A 14,964-nucleotide genomic window follows, 5' to 3' on the forward strand; every position below is an offset into this window, starting at 1 on the left:
GGCTGGATTCGATCCTCGTACGATCCTTTGGCAATGCTTACTATATTATAGTACGCATTGCCAAAGGATCGTACGAGGAACTCAGAAGAAAAACAATTAACAATAAAACTAACCTGTCTCCATGACAACTATGACAATACATCATTTGCCGTAGGCTTAATATACAGTATCATTTCATTTAGTACGTACTTGTTTTTCAGCAGAATACATTGGTCTCCACTGTAGTCATATCTCTAAATAACTCTCTTTTAATTATCCTACCACTTGGACTGGTTTTGTAGTACACGAATAAATTTAGGTAAGATGTTTTCTGAGATGACGTCACTGCCAACCTAACGGGCATTAGCCATTGAAGGAATTACTTTTTTAATTATCGATGACGCATGCATTTCTTGCAAGAATATAGAACTAAGTTCGTTGAGCTTGCAAGCTCAACGAACTAAGGCAGTAGAAATATATTTCCTCAAATTAATTCACCATTTAATTAGCTAATATAGTTTGACATACAATAGTTCTAACTGAAAACATCGAAACAGAATCCCAATACGAATTAAACCCTAATCTACTCATATTTGCAATACGCGTCTTAAATACGTTTTTTTTTCCCTTAATCACAAGCACAAAGCCGTGGTGTAATTTTGGAGACGAACTTCATAGGGAATCCAGGCACAACCGTAATAATAGGCGATTAAAATAAAAATGGTCTTCTGTAGGTAAGCAGGACAATAAAAAACACTCACTTTACAGATATACAGAACTTGTATCTATGTAGTTATTTCTTCTCTGAATACCTAAAAAAAGCTGAAATTCTGCCCTTTGTGTGCAGTTCACCTCTCACTTCACTGAACTACATTTCATGAAGTGAGAGATGAACTGCACGCGATTCCAGAAATATAATATTAACTCTTGAAGAGTTAATTGAAGAGTCAAATTCAATCATCACGTTTGACTGAAAGAAACCAAGAAACTATTGGGTCGATCACATAATTGTAAGAGTGAGAGAGAGTACAGTAAACCAACGTACGTTTCTACTATCGGTCGTTCTCTAGCGGTGTCTGTTAACCAGAAGTCTGTGTGTCCGTAAGAAGTAGAAATTTATTCCATAGCATTACTACATATAAGGATTGCTACATATAGGCTAGAATACAATTCTTCGTTTTCACTTGTGTGGTGTAGAACTCACTCTAATTTCACAAGATCATTAGAAAGCTACAGTACTAATCACAATAAACCCTCTTCGATTCAGATGAACGTGTTTGAGTATGGTAGCTTCCAGCAGGGCATTACTTAGCATCTTTCGATACGTTACTGAACAATGGTTGCGACATGACTACTAAGTCAACTCTATTTACTTGTATCCGTGATAGATCATTTGGGGATGAATGTATCTGGTAGAATTCTATCAATAAAATGGATATAAATTTTCGTTATGTTCGGAGCTCTATGTAAACGTGGTATTTCCAAATGTTTCGATTTCAGTCTTTTATTGTTATTATTCTATTTTCTATATGATCTGGTCGGCTATTTTGTGTGGGCTTCCACGTAGGATATGTGTAATAAGTATGTAGGTGCTGTCACTCGGTAGGTGTTTCTGTCACTCGGTAGGTGTGTATGTGTCAGTTTTCCATGGTAAGTCGTATTAGTCTACAGTTCGCTTCCTCCATTCTTCTTATATCTAATGACGGAAGCGGAGGGGTAAACTGCATATAGCAAAAAACAAAATAGCCACCGTTTGTAACTAATCTGTTTGATTGTAGTACTGGGTAAGATACTGTGTATTTTACACTCACATGATATATATATATATATATATATATATATATATACATACTAGGGGATACGCCCCCTTGGCGTATCTATTACGCCCCCCCTCCCCAAGTTCCGGACTGGTAGGCCGGTTCTCCTTGAATTCTGATTACTCGAATTTTGAAGACTCGACACTCAGGGTAGTAGCCCCTGAGTTTCAAAACGTTTCAAAAAACGTGACATAAAGAGGCTTATCATTATATATATATATATATAGAAAGAGAGAGAGTTTTTTTTTATGTTATTTACATTGGTTACGAAATGTCCTGCCGTGTACGCTTATGATAGCATTAAAGCTGTCTTTTTTTTTTCCTTTCTTTTTTTATCACAGTTCTATTCACGAAAGTTTGATGTCTTTTTTATTTGAGAAATATGGTCGCAGCACCTAGCACTATGAGGCCTAGGTATTAATGGCTTTTAACTGAGTGTGTTCTTTGATATTTTGCCAGTAATGCGAGGTGAAAAATTCTACCATACTCATATGAGATAGGCTAACTCTCTTCAATTGAAAAATGTATTTTAAAGATTCTTCACGTTCAGATTCGAAACCAGGTTTTGTGCTATAAGGTACAACCTTTCGTAGGTAATACGAAAGTTTGTACCTTATAGCACATAATCAATAATACTCTAGGTTAACTAACAGATAATCAGGAACGCTGCATCAAAAGACCAAAATATTAAAAATTTTCAAGCAAATAACTCTCCAATAATCAGAATAATGGTCAAAAAAGGATGAAAATTATTGTCGATACCATAAAAAGCATTCCTTTTTAGTGAGAGTACAAATATCAAAATAAATAAAATTTTACATCTTAAGTATGAAAAATGAATGGGAATTACTAAATGTCAGAGAGCAATATAATTTAAATCTTCTTTGTTCAGTGCTGAGTTCGCCTTTTGTTACCTCTAGAATCAGACAGTTTTTGAGATGCAAACATTTATCAGATTCCTTTTGCGCGTCTGTCTTTCCTCAAGTTATTCTGGAATATGGCTGTACTGATTTTAATGAAATTATTATTTTATTTTTATCAGTTTTATATTTAGTTATCAGAATCAAAAAGTACAAAGTACACCTAACAAAGTAATTGCATCTTTAACTGGCAGATATGACCAATTCGGACCTCATTTAAAAGACCTAGGTGTCCGTTACGTATCTCCGTAAAATGTTCCATGTGCCTAATTTTTTTTTTTTTTTTAAGGTTAAGGTGGTGTTATAACTGATGGGGGAGGGGACACAACTTTTTCAGATGGTTCATACATTGTTTTGGTATTGCTCTTATGAAAATTGTGAGTTTTTGCTTTTTGATTCCAAATTCGTTGAATTTCAGTCTACAAATAACTATGTCTTTCTGTCTTAATTTTTAAGTGCCATAATGTCGTCGCATTTTCATTTTCAACAGTATTTCAACTGTTTCCAAATTATTTTGCAAGTTGAGAAACAATTTCTTTAGATAATTTCCAGTGAACAGCTTTTGTAACGCAATCATGTTTTCTGAGAAAGTTTACCAAGAACTGATCAGATGGTCCAATCTTCGTGTCTAAATTTTTCTATTTACTATCATTACTAACCTTTTCAATCTTCCCTTTCGCTTTTATCACATTCATTTTCACTACTTGTTCTTCAGCAGCAAATATGAGACCTGTCTTGTCTCTTTCTTGATGGTGCCCTGCTGAAGTTTTATCATGAAAGATCAAATTTCCCTTCAGTTTCCTTCAAAATAGTAGGAGACAGAAATAGCAAAAAATTCTGGATTTATCTTAATGTAGTGAGTTAATACATACTCGCTGTCTGATTCTATTGTTTGCTTGACTTGAAAAAGTTTACTGCCTCCAATTTTTTTTTTTTTTTTTCTAGATGGATACAATTTATTTACCTCACTACGCGGATGCAAAGCATGATTACTGTTCAAATGCTTCTGAATCGGATTGTATTCAGTCAGTTATCCCTGTTGTGTATCTGATTACAAGCACGGCCCATATACTGATTGCTGTTACAGCGTTGCCTTCATTGAGTTTGGACTTTAAATAAACTTTTTCTGACGCTTTTCAGATATACAGAGCCGGCTTTCTTTTTCTTTTTTTTTTTTTTTTTTTGATTTCTGAATACAAAATGTCTAAATATACACTTATATTCATAGAAATCGCATCACCTTACATAAATATAGTTTTTAGTAGTTAAATGGTCATTTTCAAAATTTCGAAATATCTGATGATATCTGGTTTATCATCAGATATTTCGTTCTATTGCGTCATCTGTCATTCCCACGAGTTTCTGCAATAATTGCTGCTATTGCGTCAGATTTTTTTTATGCTATAAACAGAAAGCAAGAGCTAGTTTTCGAATTTTCGTGCCGAGATCACTATGGTTAGTTACGTGTAGTTAACACCTCGCAGAAAAAGTGTGATTCAAGCTTTGAATAGAGAAGGTTATTCCTCTCGTGAAATACCTAAAAGGGTGTCCAGTAGTCAATATATTGGGGTACGGCTGCTGAAGGAAACCGGATATCCAGAGAGGAAGAAGGAGGACAGGAAGAATGTCATTTTTTACACCATGCCAAGATTGAGTTCTAAAGCAGCTCTGTCTCAAAAATCGCCGTGCCTTGTCCGGAGAACTGAAACGGGGCGGCGAAGAACAAACAGGAATTGTAGCAGGCTCTGTAACTGTGAGAAAAAGACTCATTGGATAGGGACTAAAAAAGAAGCTCTTGTTAACCAAAAAAAAAAAAGATTGGCTCGATTAAATTGGTGCAAAATGCATGCCAAATTGACCCCTGATCAGTGGAAAAGAGTAACTTTTTTTTTTCTGACGAGAAAACGTTTAACCTGCAACACGCCGACTGCAGAGAGAGTTCGAAGACGATTAGAGTAAAAATTCATCCCTAACTGTCTGGTGTCACCAATCAAATTCTCAGTCAGTCAGATGGTCTGGGGCTCTATGTCGTATCATGGTGTTGGTCGCTTGCATTTCACAAAAGGTTCAGTGAATGCACAAGTGCACCAGAAAATTTTAGAAGAATTGCTGCCTACTATCAGAGACCACTTTACCTTAACGACGAACTGCATCTTTAAAAATGATTCTGCCCTTTGTCATAGGGCAAAAAGTGTAAGTAATGTTATTATAATCCTAAAATGTACAATATGAATTAGCACTTAAAAGGCTTTAGTTTTTATTGCAGTTAATAAATGGCTCAATAAACACTCGATTCAGAGACTACCGTGGCCAGGAAACAGTTTAAATCGGAACCCCCTTTGAGAATTTGTTATACCAAATGGGGACTGAAATACACAAGAAGCCAGAAACACTTCTGGAACTCCAAGAAGCCATTGTCAGTTCATGAACTGACAGTTGCATCCATCATGAAATTAATTGTATCAATGTCCCGCCGATGCCAAGCTATGATAAAGGAAAGAGGAAGACCAGTGAAGTACTAAACAGCAAAAAAGTGAATTTTTAGCTTTGAATGTTAGTAAAACTGTGTAGTTGAAATAAATTTTGATACTGGTATTTGTTTTTCCAGTGAAAATATCACAGTCCACACAATTTTGAAATATTTGAAAATTTGTCAAGTTTGTTGTCATTTCCTAATTATGTTACATCTTGTACTAAAATGAGCCAAATATTAATCAAATATTAAAATGTCATATTACCTTTATTCATTATTTTTGATAATTATTGTGGGATTATCCCTTTTCAAATAGGCATTCAAATTTAATTACCAAAAAAACATGGTTTACAGAAGGTGATGCGGTTTCTATGAACATATGAGGGTAGCTAAATTTTGTTATCAGCTTTGCTTTGGTGTCTGAAGTCGCTTTTTTTTTTAAAGCTCTGCGTTTGTTTTACAATCGTGGGCATCAAAAAGATCTTGTTCCCAAATTTCATGGTAATCCAGAAGTAATTCGTCCGGAAGTTATTCTGAGATTATGGCTTATACTGATTTTATCGAAATTCGATATTTGAAACCCTTACACTAATTTGTCAAGACACGCACGCACACACACACACACACACACACACACACACACACACACACACACACACACACACACACACACACACACACACACACACACACACACACACACACACACACACACACACACACACACACACACCATTTCAATGTGCAAAATTAAACAAAAACAAATTTATATCCACAGTACATATTGCCAAGAACCAGTTCTATGTTCAGTTGTGATAATAAATAATGTCACAATTCAAGATACGAAATGTATCTTTTTTCCCCTCTTTTTTTTTTTTTTCTTAATGACAGCCTCTCAACCAGTCATTTCCTTATTTGTTATACATCAAAACATCAAATCTATTTCTGAGAAATCATTTTCGACTTGATGAAAGTAATAACTTTTTAATGCAATGTTTTTTGCTTTGTATAATAAAACTAATATCTCACTCTTTTTCTCTAAAATAAAAGAAAAATATATGTCATCACTGTATTTTCTCGAGCTGATATTTTTTTAATAACGGAAACTGATTGGTAAAGCCGCAAAACTAAAAAATCAGCCAAAAGAACATAACGTAGTTAATATATATAACATTCCGTCTAATTCCAATTTTCAAAAAAAAGCTTAGGTCATGTTCAGCCGATTTCGGAATTAGGTCATCTTCGTCACTAAAATATAAGATTTTCTCTCGAAAAGAACTCGGATTTATATAATCATGCTCCTTAGTAAAATTGATCGTGGAACAAATGAATAGATGTAAATGTATATTTGTTAGTAGCATACTCTCTCACAGTGCCCACTGATTTAAATAGTAGGACTTAAGGACTTCCGTATGCTTCTTTTGTAGAAAAAACAAACGTCATCGCAGTTCTGTATATCATATTATTGTAATTAATACATATTATTTGATTATATTAAATAATGTACACTTATTTAAGTTATTTTTTATTGGATATACACAAGACTTTTTTTTTAAATAAGGTGTTTCAGCTATCATCATCAATGGATCATTTATTTTTTTTTTTTTTTTGGTGGGGGGGACTTATCTTAGTTCGTATTCTTCCATGATTTGCTCCTGAGAAAGAACTACATAAAGTAAATTTTTAAAAAATTCTTAAAAATACATTTATCAACACATTTTAAATTTATAATGGAAATAATTTTATTATAAAAATGAGTATTGCTGTGTATCGTTATTGTGAGAATGATGTAGAAGAGTCCTTGTATTAAGAGACAGACGTGTTGGTGAAGATAGATCTACTACTCGACAGTCATTTTAATGTTTACAAAGAATCTCAGCTCTGCTTACACTTCCAAGTGCAACTCAATGCAGCTGTATCCGGGTGAAATGGCTGTGAGAAGGGAACTGACGGAGTTGAAAGAGGCGTTGTGATAAGATGTCATGTTGTAGGCCTATCTGTACGCTGACAAATTGGAACATCCCAGGTTTACAATTAGTGATACCATACTGAGAGGGAAGCGCATCGCAAGTCAACTGCATGTTCTATCCGCAGTGGGACGTGAAGGTTTGCAAACTGTGGGATAGAGCGACGAATCATACTACACCCTCTACGGAGCAAATGGACGGGTGGGTGTGTGGACGTCTCTTACTAAAATCCGTAACCTCAGTTATGAATCTCAGTTATTTATGCATTGCTTCTTACTTTATGACATTTCTAAGGAACTTGTGACACGGCGCAAGACAATGCACCGTCTCATAAGGCTGCTTCTGTTACTACGTAGACATAATCGTCACCACACTTGACTGGCCTCCACAGAGCCCTGATCTCAACCCCTATTGAACATCTATGGGATGAATTGGAGCGATGGGTGAGGTCAAGGGACGCCCCCCCCCACAACAGCCTAGGACCTCATTACATGCCTACAGGAAACATGGTCCAGAATTCCTTTTGATCATTATCGTACGCTTGTGGAAGGTATACCTCGTGGGATTCTGCAGTAATCGCAGTGAAAGAGGTCCTACATCTTCTTAAGGTGGCCGCGTTTGTTTGTTCCTCACACTATGGTGTCCATTGACTTCTTTCCAAGTAGTGTATTATATATATATACATATATATATATGTGTGTGTGTGTGTGTGTGACCATGGCCATGACGGTAGGATATTACTGTTTATTATCTGGGTGTGTTTTTCTGTTCGGTTTTCCCGGAAGAAAAAGCTGTAAGTTTCGGGATGAAAAACTCTTTCCTCCATCTGAGACCGACTAGCTCACCTGTACGTAAAATGCCTTTGTCAAAAAAAAAAAAAAAAAAAAAAAAATCGTGTTCAAGCCATGATTCCAATCAAGGTCCAAACAAAGGTTAAGGGACGCATCGTACTCGCTTAGTGCGGTAGAGTCTACAGTTCGTTCGTTCGCGAATACTCTAGAATAGCGTTTCTCAATCTTTCTAAGCCCAATGACCAGTAAAATGCCCTAAAACAATTCTACGAACCACTAAGTTACAGAGGCGTAGCTGGGGGAGGGGGGGGGGGCATCAGCCCTGAGCGACACTTTTTTGACGTTTAAGAAATCTTGCCATACTGTCTATGGTGAATGTTCAAAGGCAGAATTGCTTCTGCCTTTGAACATTCTGACGTTATTTGTTCGGTTTTTTAAAGTCTCCATTTGAGTTCAATAATTTTTACTTATTCAATTTTAATTTGTTTTGTTTAGATAATTAAAAAAATATATTTATTTAATTAATTTAAGTCTGCCTGCGGACCACCTGTCCTATCGTCGCGGACCATAGGTTGAGAAACACTGCTCTAGAACGTTGTAGAAGTCAGTGAAAGTGGCAGTGGTGGCTTCCAATTTCTGATGTCAAAAGCCCCCCATGCCTCGTTTGGTATAATGGATGAGACTTAATTAATTTAAGGGACGTTTTAGTCCACTGAACAGGCGCTCGCTCTGCCTTTACGCTCCTTCTCACAACTGGTCTTGAGTACTTAAACACAAATTATTTGATACACACCATTATTTAATTTATATGCGGTCAGAAACTCGACGTTGATAATTTAAGGCGATATTTTCATTACAATTTCCTGAACTCTTAAGAGAATCATAGTAACTGAATGTTATAGTTACTCGATAGCTTGTTTACACAGTAAAGACTAGAACTCCTGGTTTAGTCGACATTCTGAATTCACTCAGTCATTGTCCTAATTTCATTGTAATTCATTTTACTCCGCAGGTTTTATATATATATTTGTAGATGTTCTAGATATCAACAATCCTTGTTGAACAGATTTTGCAAATAAATGAAAAAAATTATCCTAAATCATAAAACTATTAGAAATATTTCTTCTGTGAATCACGACATTGAAAAAAAGTAATGAAGAAAAAGTTTGATATATTGCTGGACCCTTTCGGTTAAGAAATGATATATTGTCAACCTTCGCGGTACATTTCTTTTTATGTGGCTCCTACCCAAGAAAGGTTGTAAAAGTACATTATTACCGGACGTGGGCTAAGGTTTTTTTTTCTATTTTATACTGGTATTATTTCATTATTCATTTTTATATATCTATATCTAATCACTATTTTATACATAATTGTTTTATAAGATACCCCCTCCCCTACCACCCCTTTATAAACCTGTGGCGAATAGACTGCTTTTATTTCAGACAAGACTGCCAAGTATTCTACTTTCTACGTCCAGGCTTACTTTAGGTATTGGAATGCAAAATGTATTATAATCGGGTGTAAGGTCCACTCTAAACAGTTCAGAAATCACACACGTCTTAGAGATTAACGTAATACTCCCTGCAGACATTCGATTTAAGAATTCGATAACGCTTCTTCAACTAAATCTCTAAGAAATTGGAATTCTTGGAAGTATCAGTACATTGCAGATCATGATCTCTTATGACTTATCCAGAAAGACCACCAGATGCAGCATAAACCTGTAGAAGGGAGAAAGCGGGGGTCAAATAATTGGGAAAGCGAACAGTCAATGATGTCGAAATATATAATATGTAAGTTTTTCAGCATGTGTTATTTTGTAGTTTATTATCTCCTAACCTTGGACTTCACATTGCGATATATATATATATATATATATATTGTTCTCATAACCTATTTCAAAGTTTTATTTTGTAGAAAATAAGTGGTCACATCTGTTCATAATTTGGTGCGGAAATTTATTTAAAGCAAATCAGCAAAACCCACGTCTATCCTAAAGTCATCTTGTTGTTCTATAACAAATTATTAGCAATACTGTCCGTTCTCTTATTTAAAATCTTCTTGCATAATTTATATGCAGTTTTATTAAACTAATAATCCTACAGTTTGCACACAGACTTCTGACTCTTCGGTAATAATTATAGATTTTTTTTTTTTTTCAATTCTTTAAGTACTTTGCATGAGTTAAGTTAAGAATCATATTTTAAGGGACTATTCCTGTACCTTCCACTTTTCTCTTTCTTGTTGTAGTGAAATTTCTATTTCTTATCAACACGGCATCAATTTCCTTCTGGGACCCCTCGTATGTGGAAGTGATACAAAAATCTTAAAAATAATAAAAAGTTATAAAAATAAATAATAATAAAAATAACTCTTCTAATTATAATAATAATATTATTATTATAGTGTCATATTGCTTAATGTGTTCCAACATCTCCTTGTAATGACAAATCACATTCTGATCCAGTCATTCAAGAAACAAAGAAACTACAAATAGTATTGTGAATTTTTTGAATATTAATTTACTTTTTAAGTGTATTATTATTATTATTATTATTATTATTGTTTATTTAAATTTTTGATTTAATTTATGTCTGAAACTTCGAAATTGGTGATCTAATTCTTAATATGGTGATCTAATTCTTAATATATACCATCTAAATCATCGACATACCCAAAGCAGTACAAGGAGCACACGGAAACATCTAAGACTCTTCAAAGGACAAGACAACAACAACAGCAACATACCATTAAAAGGTACATATTACTATTACATGAAAGTTTCCATTAATCCTAATTTTCTGTTAACAACTTTCCTCTAAATTTAGTCTTATCCAATATTGTCAGATCTTATATTTCATCTTCTAAGGGATTCTGATTACATCAGTCCACCTAGATCAGTGTTGTTTGTTTGTTCAACTGTGTTCTATGAAAATATTAAGAGATCTTACAGCATACAGGTATTTGTACTTGTATTAGATGTAACATCTGGAAAAAAAATCTTTCAGTGAGTGGGAAAGATACTATTGGTTATTCAAGGGAAGATTAATCTAACTGACACAACAGGTATCGTGCATCTTTTTAAAGCGATTCACCGATAATCTCACCACTGTCCTTTGCAACATATTCCACTCGTATTTAGAAAAATGTGCTTCTCATTCCCCTGTTGGTCGAACTTGTTATTCAGCTTCCATGAATAAGTTTTGAGTTTTCCCCTTACTACAATGTACTGAAAATCTTGCCTATGAACCTCGTCTACCTTATATGTTTCTATCATACCCCCAGAACTTCCTAGCTCAGTCGATATATTGAAGAGCTACAATACATGAAGTGCTCTTTGGTTAGAAAGACTTGTGTTCGAATCGCGCCTAGGATTGTTATATATACAGTATTAGAACCTTTTATCGGCAGTTTTCGACTGAAGATGGGTTGTCTGGTTTCATGGTGGAAGGGTTTTCATCCTGCAATCAAGCAAATCGATCAGGAGACTATGTAATTTACATATAAGCAATGTTTTACTTATAGCCATAGGGCTAACTACTTATTCTAGAATTATGGTTATCCCCCCCCCTCCCACACACACACACACACACAACCTGCACTCCTCTGATCAATTGTGCAACGTATGGTTACCGAATCTCATAATCAAGATGCCACAGACCTGAAATCATCATAGTATTTCTTCCTTGAACTTAAACTATAATGTTCTTCATTCTCTTTAAATTCTAGAGACTAAATCTGCGTAGAATAGTCCAAACGTAATGGAGCTCCCCTGTGTAGTTCCTTTGCAGATTAAAACAGATTAGTGGAAAGAATATAGAGAAAAACAAAGCATACCAGGAAATTCTTGACAGTAAACATGACTGTCATATTTGAGACCATTTTTAATATTAAGTGAGTCATCCGTCTCCTATGTTTTGATACTGAACTTAATAGGGATAAACCAAAACAGCATCAGACTGAAATAATGAAGAAATGGAAGATCGAATAAATGTGCATGAATATATAAAAGCAATAATTAAACAAAAAGAAGATATCATGAAGTCAAAAGGCTAAGGGGAAAAAATAACACGAAAGAACTGTAATAAATATATACATGACAGACTAATAGAAGGTATGCTGGTTTGTCATTTTATTCCTTAAATCCTTAAAAGGATTAGCTAGATGGACGAAGCAAGAATGCTTTTCATATTCCCCGTTATCTGAAGAGGACAGTGAAGGATAGGGTGTTATTGAGCTATATAAAGCTCTGATCATGGCAGGAGGAGCAATAGCCGAGCCTCAGTTAGAACTTCATTGGCTACAGCATTGCCATCCATTACTCTCCCAGGGTACCCATTTTAGTCGCCTCGTACGACATGCATGAGCTACATTGGGGCTATTCTTATCCCGGCCACCACACGGGAAACCTTTGTCATTTTATTATTATTATAAAGGGCTGATTTCTAAATTATCATAAAAGGTGTATTAAGCTATATGTAGGTTAGTAATTAAATTCTATAAATCATTAACAAACAGAAATAATATCATAAAAAGAAATATAATGCAACATGTTTTTATTATTTTTTAAATTATATTTAATTATAACATTAATATTAAAAATTGATATCTAAAACTAAATTATCTAATAATACATTTCTTTTTAGAACAATATTCGTTGGTATAATGTTAAAATGTTAAAACTAATATTAGTTCTGTTTTGCGCTAAAAATTCCCTTTTATTTGCTGTAATAAAAATCTCAGAACACAGTTCCTAAAAATCCCTGCATGTTCATGAAGATGAATATTGAGACTTGAACATGCAACATACTGAACACAATAAATCTTTTCTCCGGTTCTTTTAGAACAAGTGTATCACCCTGTCGCTGCCAAATTTGCCGTAAGAGGCGAAAGGCGTTAAGACAGACTACATGTTTGTTGTTGTCGATAAATTGTAACATCGAAAAGATCACTGCTGCTGCTACCTTATTGTCTTTCAGACAGTTTTGGAACAAGACAAAATTTTAAAAAGCAAATATACATAGAAGATGACTCACAAGATTAGAAGGAATTTGAAATAGAAATAATTAACAGCAACATTTACTTCGATTATTTCCCCTAATTCTCTTGAAAGCAATATCAATCACTGAAAAATACATAGATTGGCAATCTATCAATGAAAATACAAAATCTATACATGAAATATTGTATCCATTCTTTATGAAGCTCCAGGTAACACCAGACATAGAGTTGCAGTTATGTTATAGGAAGAAGTATTTGCTGAAGAATAAGGATAAGGACATCTGCTTCTCTTAATATAATTTTTCTATAAACTTGTATAAGCAGAGAGGGTTTTAATGATTTGTTCATGTAACTAAAGCTGGCACTAAACGAAAATTTGCTATAAAATGTTCATAATTTTATCATAGAATTATGAACAGATTAACTAGATATTAAATTTATGCAGAAATGGATTTAATCTTTCAATATGAAGCTATTCTTGCTTTAATGGAGACATAGTTTCTTGATAAGTTCTATGTTTTGTCTCTGCAGCGAGATTTCGGGATTATATAAACTTTTTTAGCCTCTCCACTGTACTAATGTCACTGTATTATAGACCCATAGCCTGTCATCGGCTGGATTATTATTACGTGACACCTCCCTCGATGAGTCCAAAGCCTCATTGAGGGAGGGCACCTATTCTACAACTCTCCGTCTCCACCACTCAATCCACCAACTACAGCGAACCGCAACTGCCATCATCATCATCTACACCAACGCCATCTACTGTCCACCACTATCACTAGCATTTTCACAGACAATCGCAAACATCCATGCCCACGGAGGGATTCGAACCATGGCCTTTTTGGCTGGAGAGCGGATACGCTAAGCACTCGGCCAACCAGGCAGGCGATTCGTTAAAAAAAAAAAAAAAAAGTAATTCCTAATTGGAAAATGCCTTTTTAATGGAATTACAGTACAATGTAAGTCAAAGATACTCTTTTGAATGCTTTTTCTCCAAAATGAATAAATTTGGACCAAAAAGATAAGCAGTATGCAGGTTCTGAATAAAATCCTATGAGAAGTAGTTCAAACAAGACATCATCTTTTTTTTTTTTTTTTTTTTTTTGTGATCGAGTGACATCGAAAACACAGATTCCCCATTTAAACCGAGCTTTTCGAAGTACTTCTTAATAATGGTTAGTTATATTTTTTATTCAGAAAGTATATTTTTAACATCATGCAACTAGCAAAGCATCTGGTTTAGAATGTACAAACTTCTTATACATTCTTGTACAAACTGCAAACTTGCCCGAAGGTTATTCCCAAATCTCCAAAACACGTATAGTTTGGTCAAAATGTGACGTGACTTTTTTTCTTTTAAGGAAAAAAAGGAAACGCCTCAAAGATTTTGACGCCCCCCTCCCACCCAACTCTGGCATAATAGTCAGCCAAGTTCTGAAAAAGTATAATATAAATATTTATTTTAAATAAAAAGGAACATAGGTAAAACTGTTTTTAATTTGACTTTCTTCAATGAATATAAATTTTATATTACACTTTGTATATTATAAAACGTAAATCGAACTGAACTCGGAAAAATAAAATTCAAGTTAATGCGATCCTTGAGCTTGATGTCTGCTGCAAAGAATTTTTATTTGAGGTACTAATTTAGTCATTTTCAATCTCGAATCCCCATGGTTTGCGATATCCAGATGATTTCTTTTTTTCAGTAGCAAGTCGTTTACAGCACTAAAGCCACATTCAACTAAATATGACGACGGGAAGGGCAACAGTATTTTTTTTTTTTTTTAAACTAGTTGAATTTCGGTATTTCGTTTCTGTCTCGTCAGAAAACCATGCCATTGTTCCTTTTATGTTAAATAAATTTTTAACAGACTCATCATTTTGCTTTTCTGAGAATTCTTCTTGATACTGTATTTATGTTGACTGCTGTACTAGTGATGTCAGCTTTTTTTTCTCGGAAAGTCAGGATTGCAACATCGACAATGGTGAGTTTTTTTAGTATATCGG

At 34.5% G+C, this 14,964-nt stretch overlaps 1 protein-coding gene across 1 annotated transcript in view; it reads left to right on the plus strand.

Annotated features, from left to right (window-relative positions):
• The first annotated feature begins 9,694 nt into the window (after nucleotides 1–9,694).
• The window catches only part of LOC150107617 (kazrin-like), a 72,510-nt gene continuing 67,240 nt past the window's right edge, over nucleotides 9,695–14,964 (plus strand). The window contains exon 1 of the mRNA XM_090391423.1: nucleotides 9,695–9,743. Within this exon, the coding sequence (XP_090247549.1) occupies nucleotides 9,722–9,743 (22 nt within the window). The 5' untranslated portion in view covers nucleotides 9,695–9,721. The remainder of the gene's footprint in view (nucleotides 9,744–14,964) is intronic.

This window comes from Typopeltis vanoorti, chromosome 4, assembly GCF_054136105.1.
Source record: "Typopeltis vanoorti isolate ZY-2024b chromosome 4, IOZ_Tvanoo_1.0, whole genome shotgun sequence".
Lineage (NCBI taxonomy): Eukaryota > Metazoa > Arthropoda > Arachnida > Uropygi > Thelyphonidae > Typopeltis > Typopeltis vanoorti.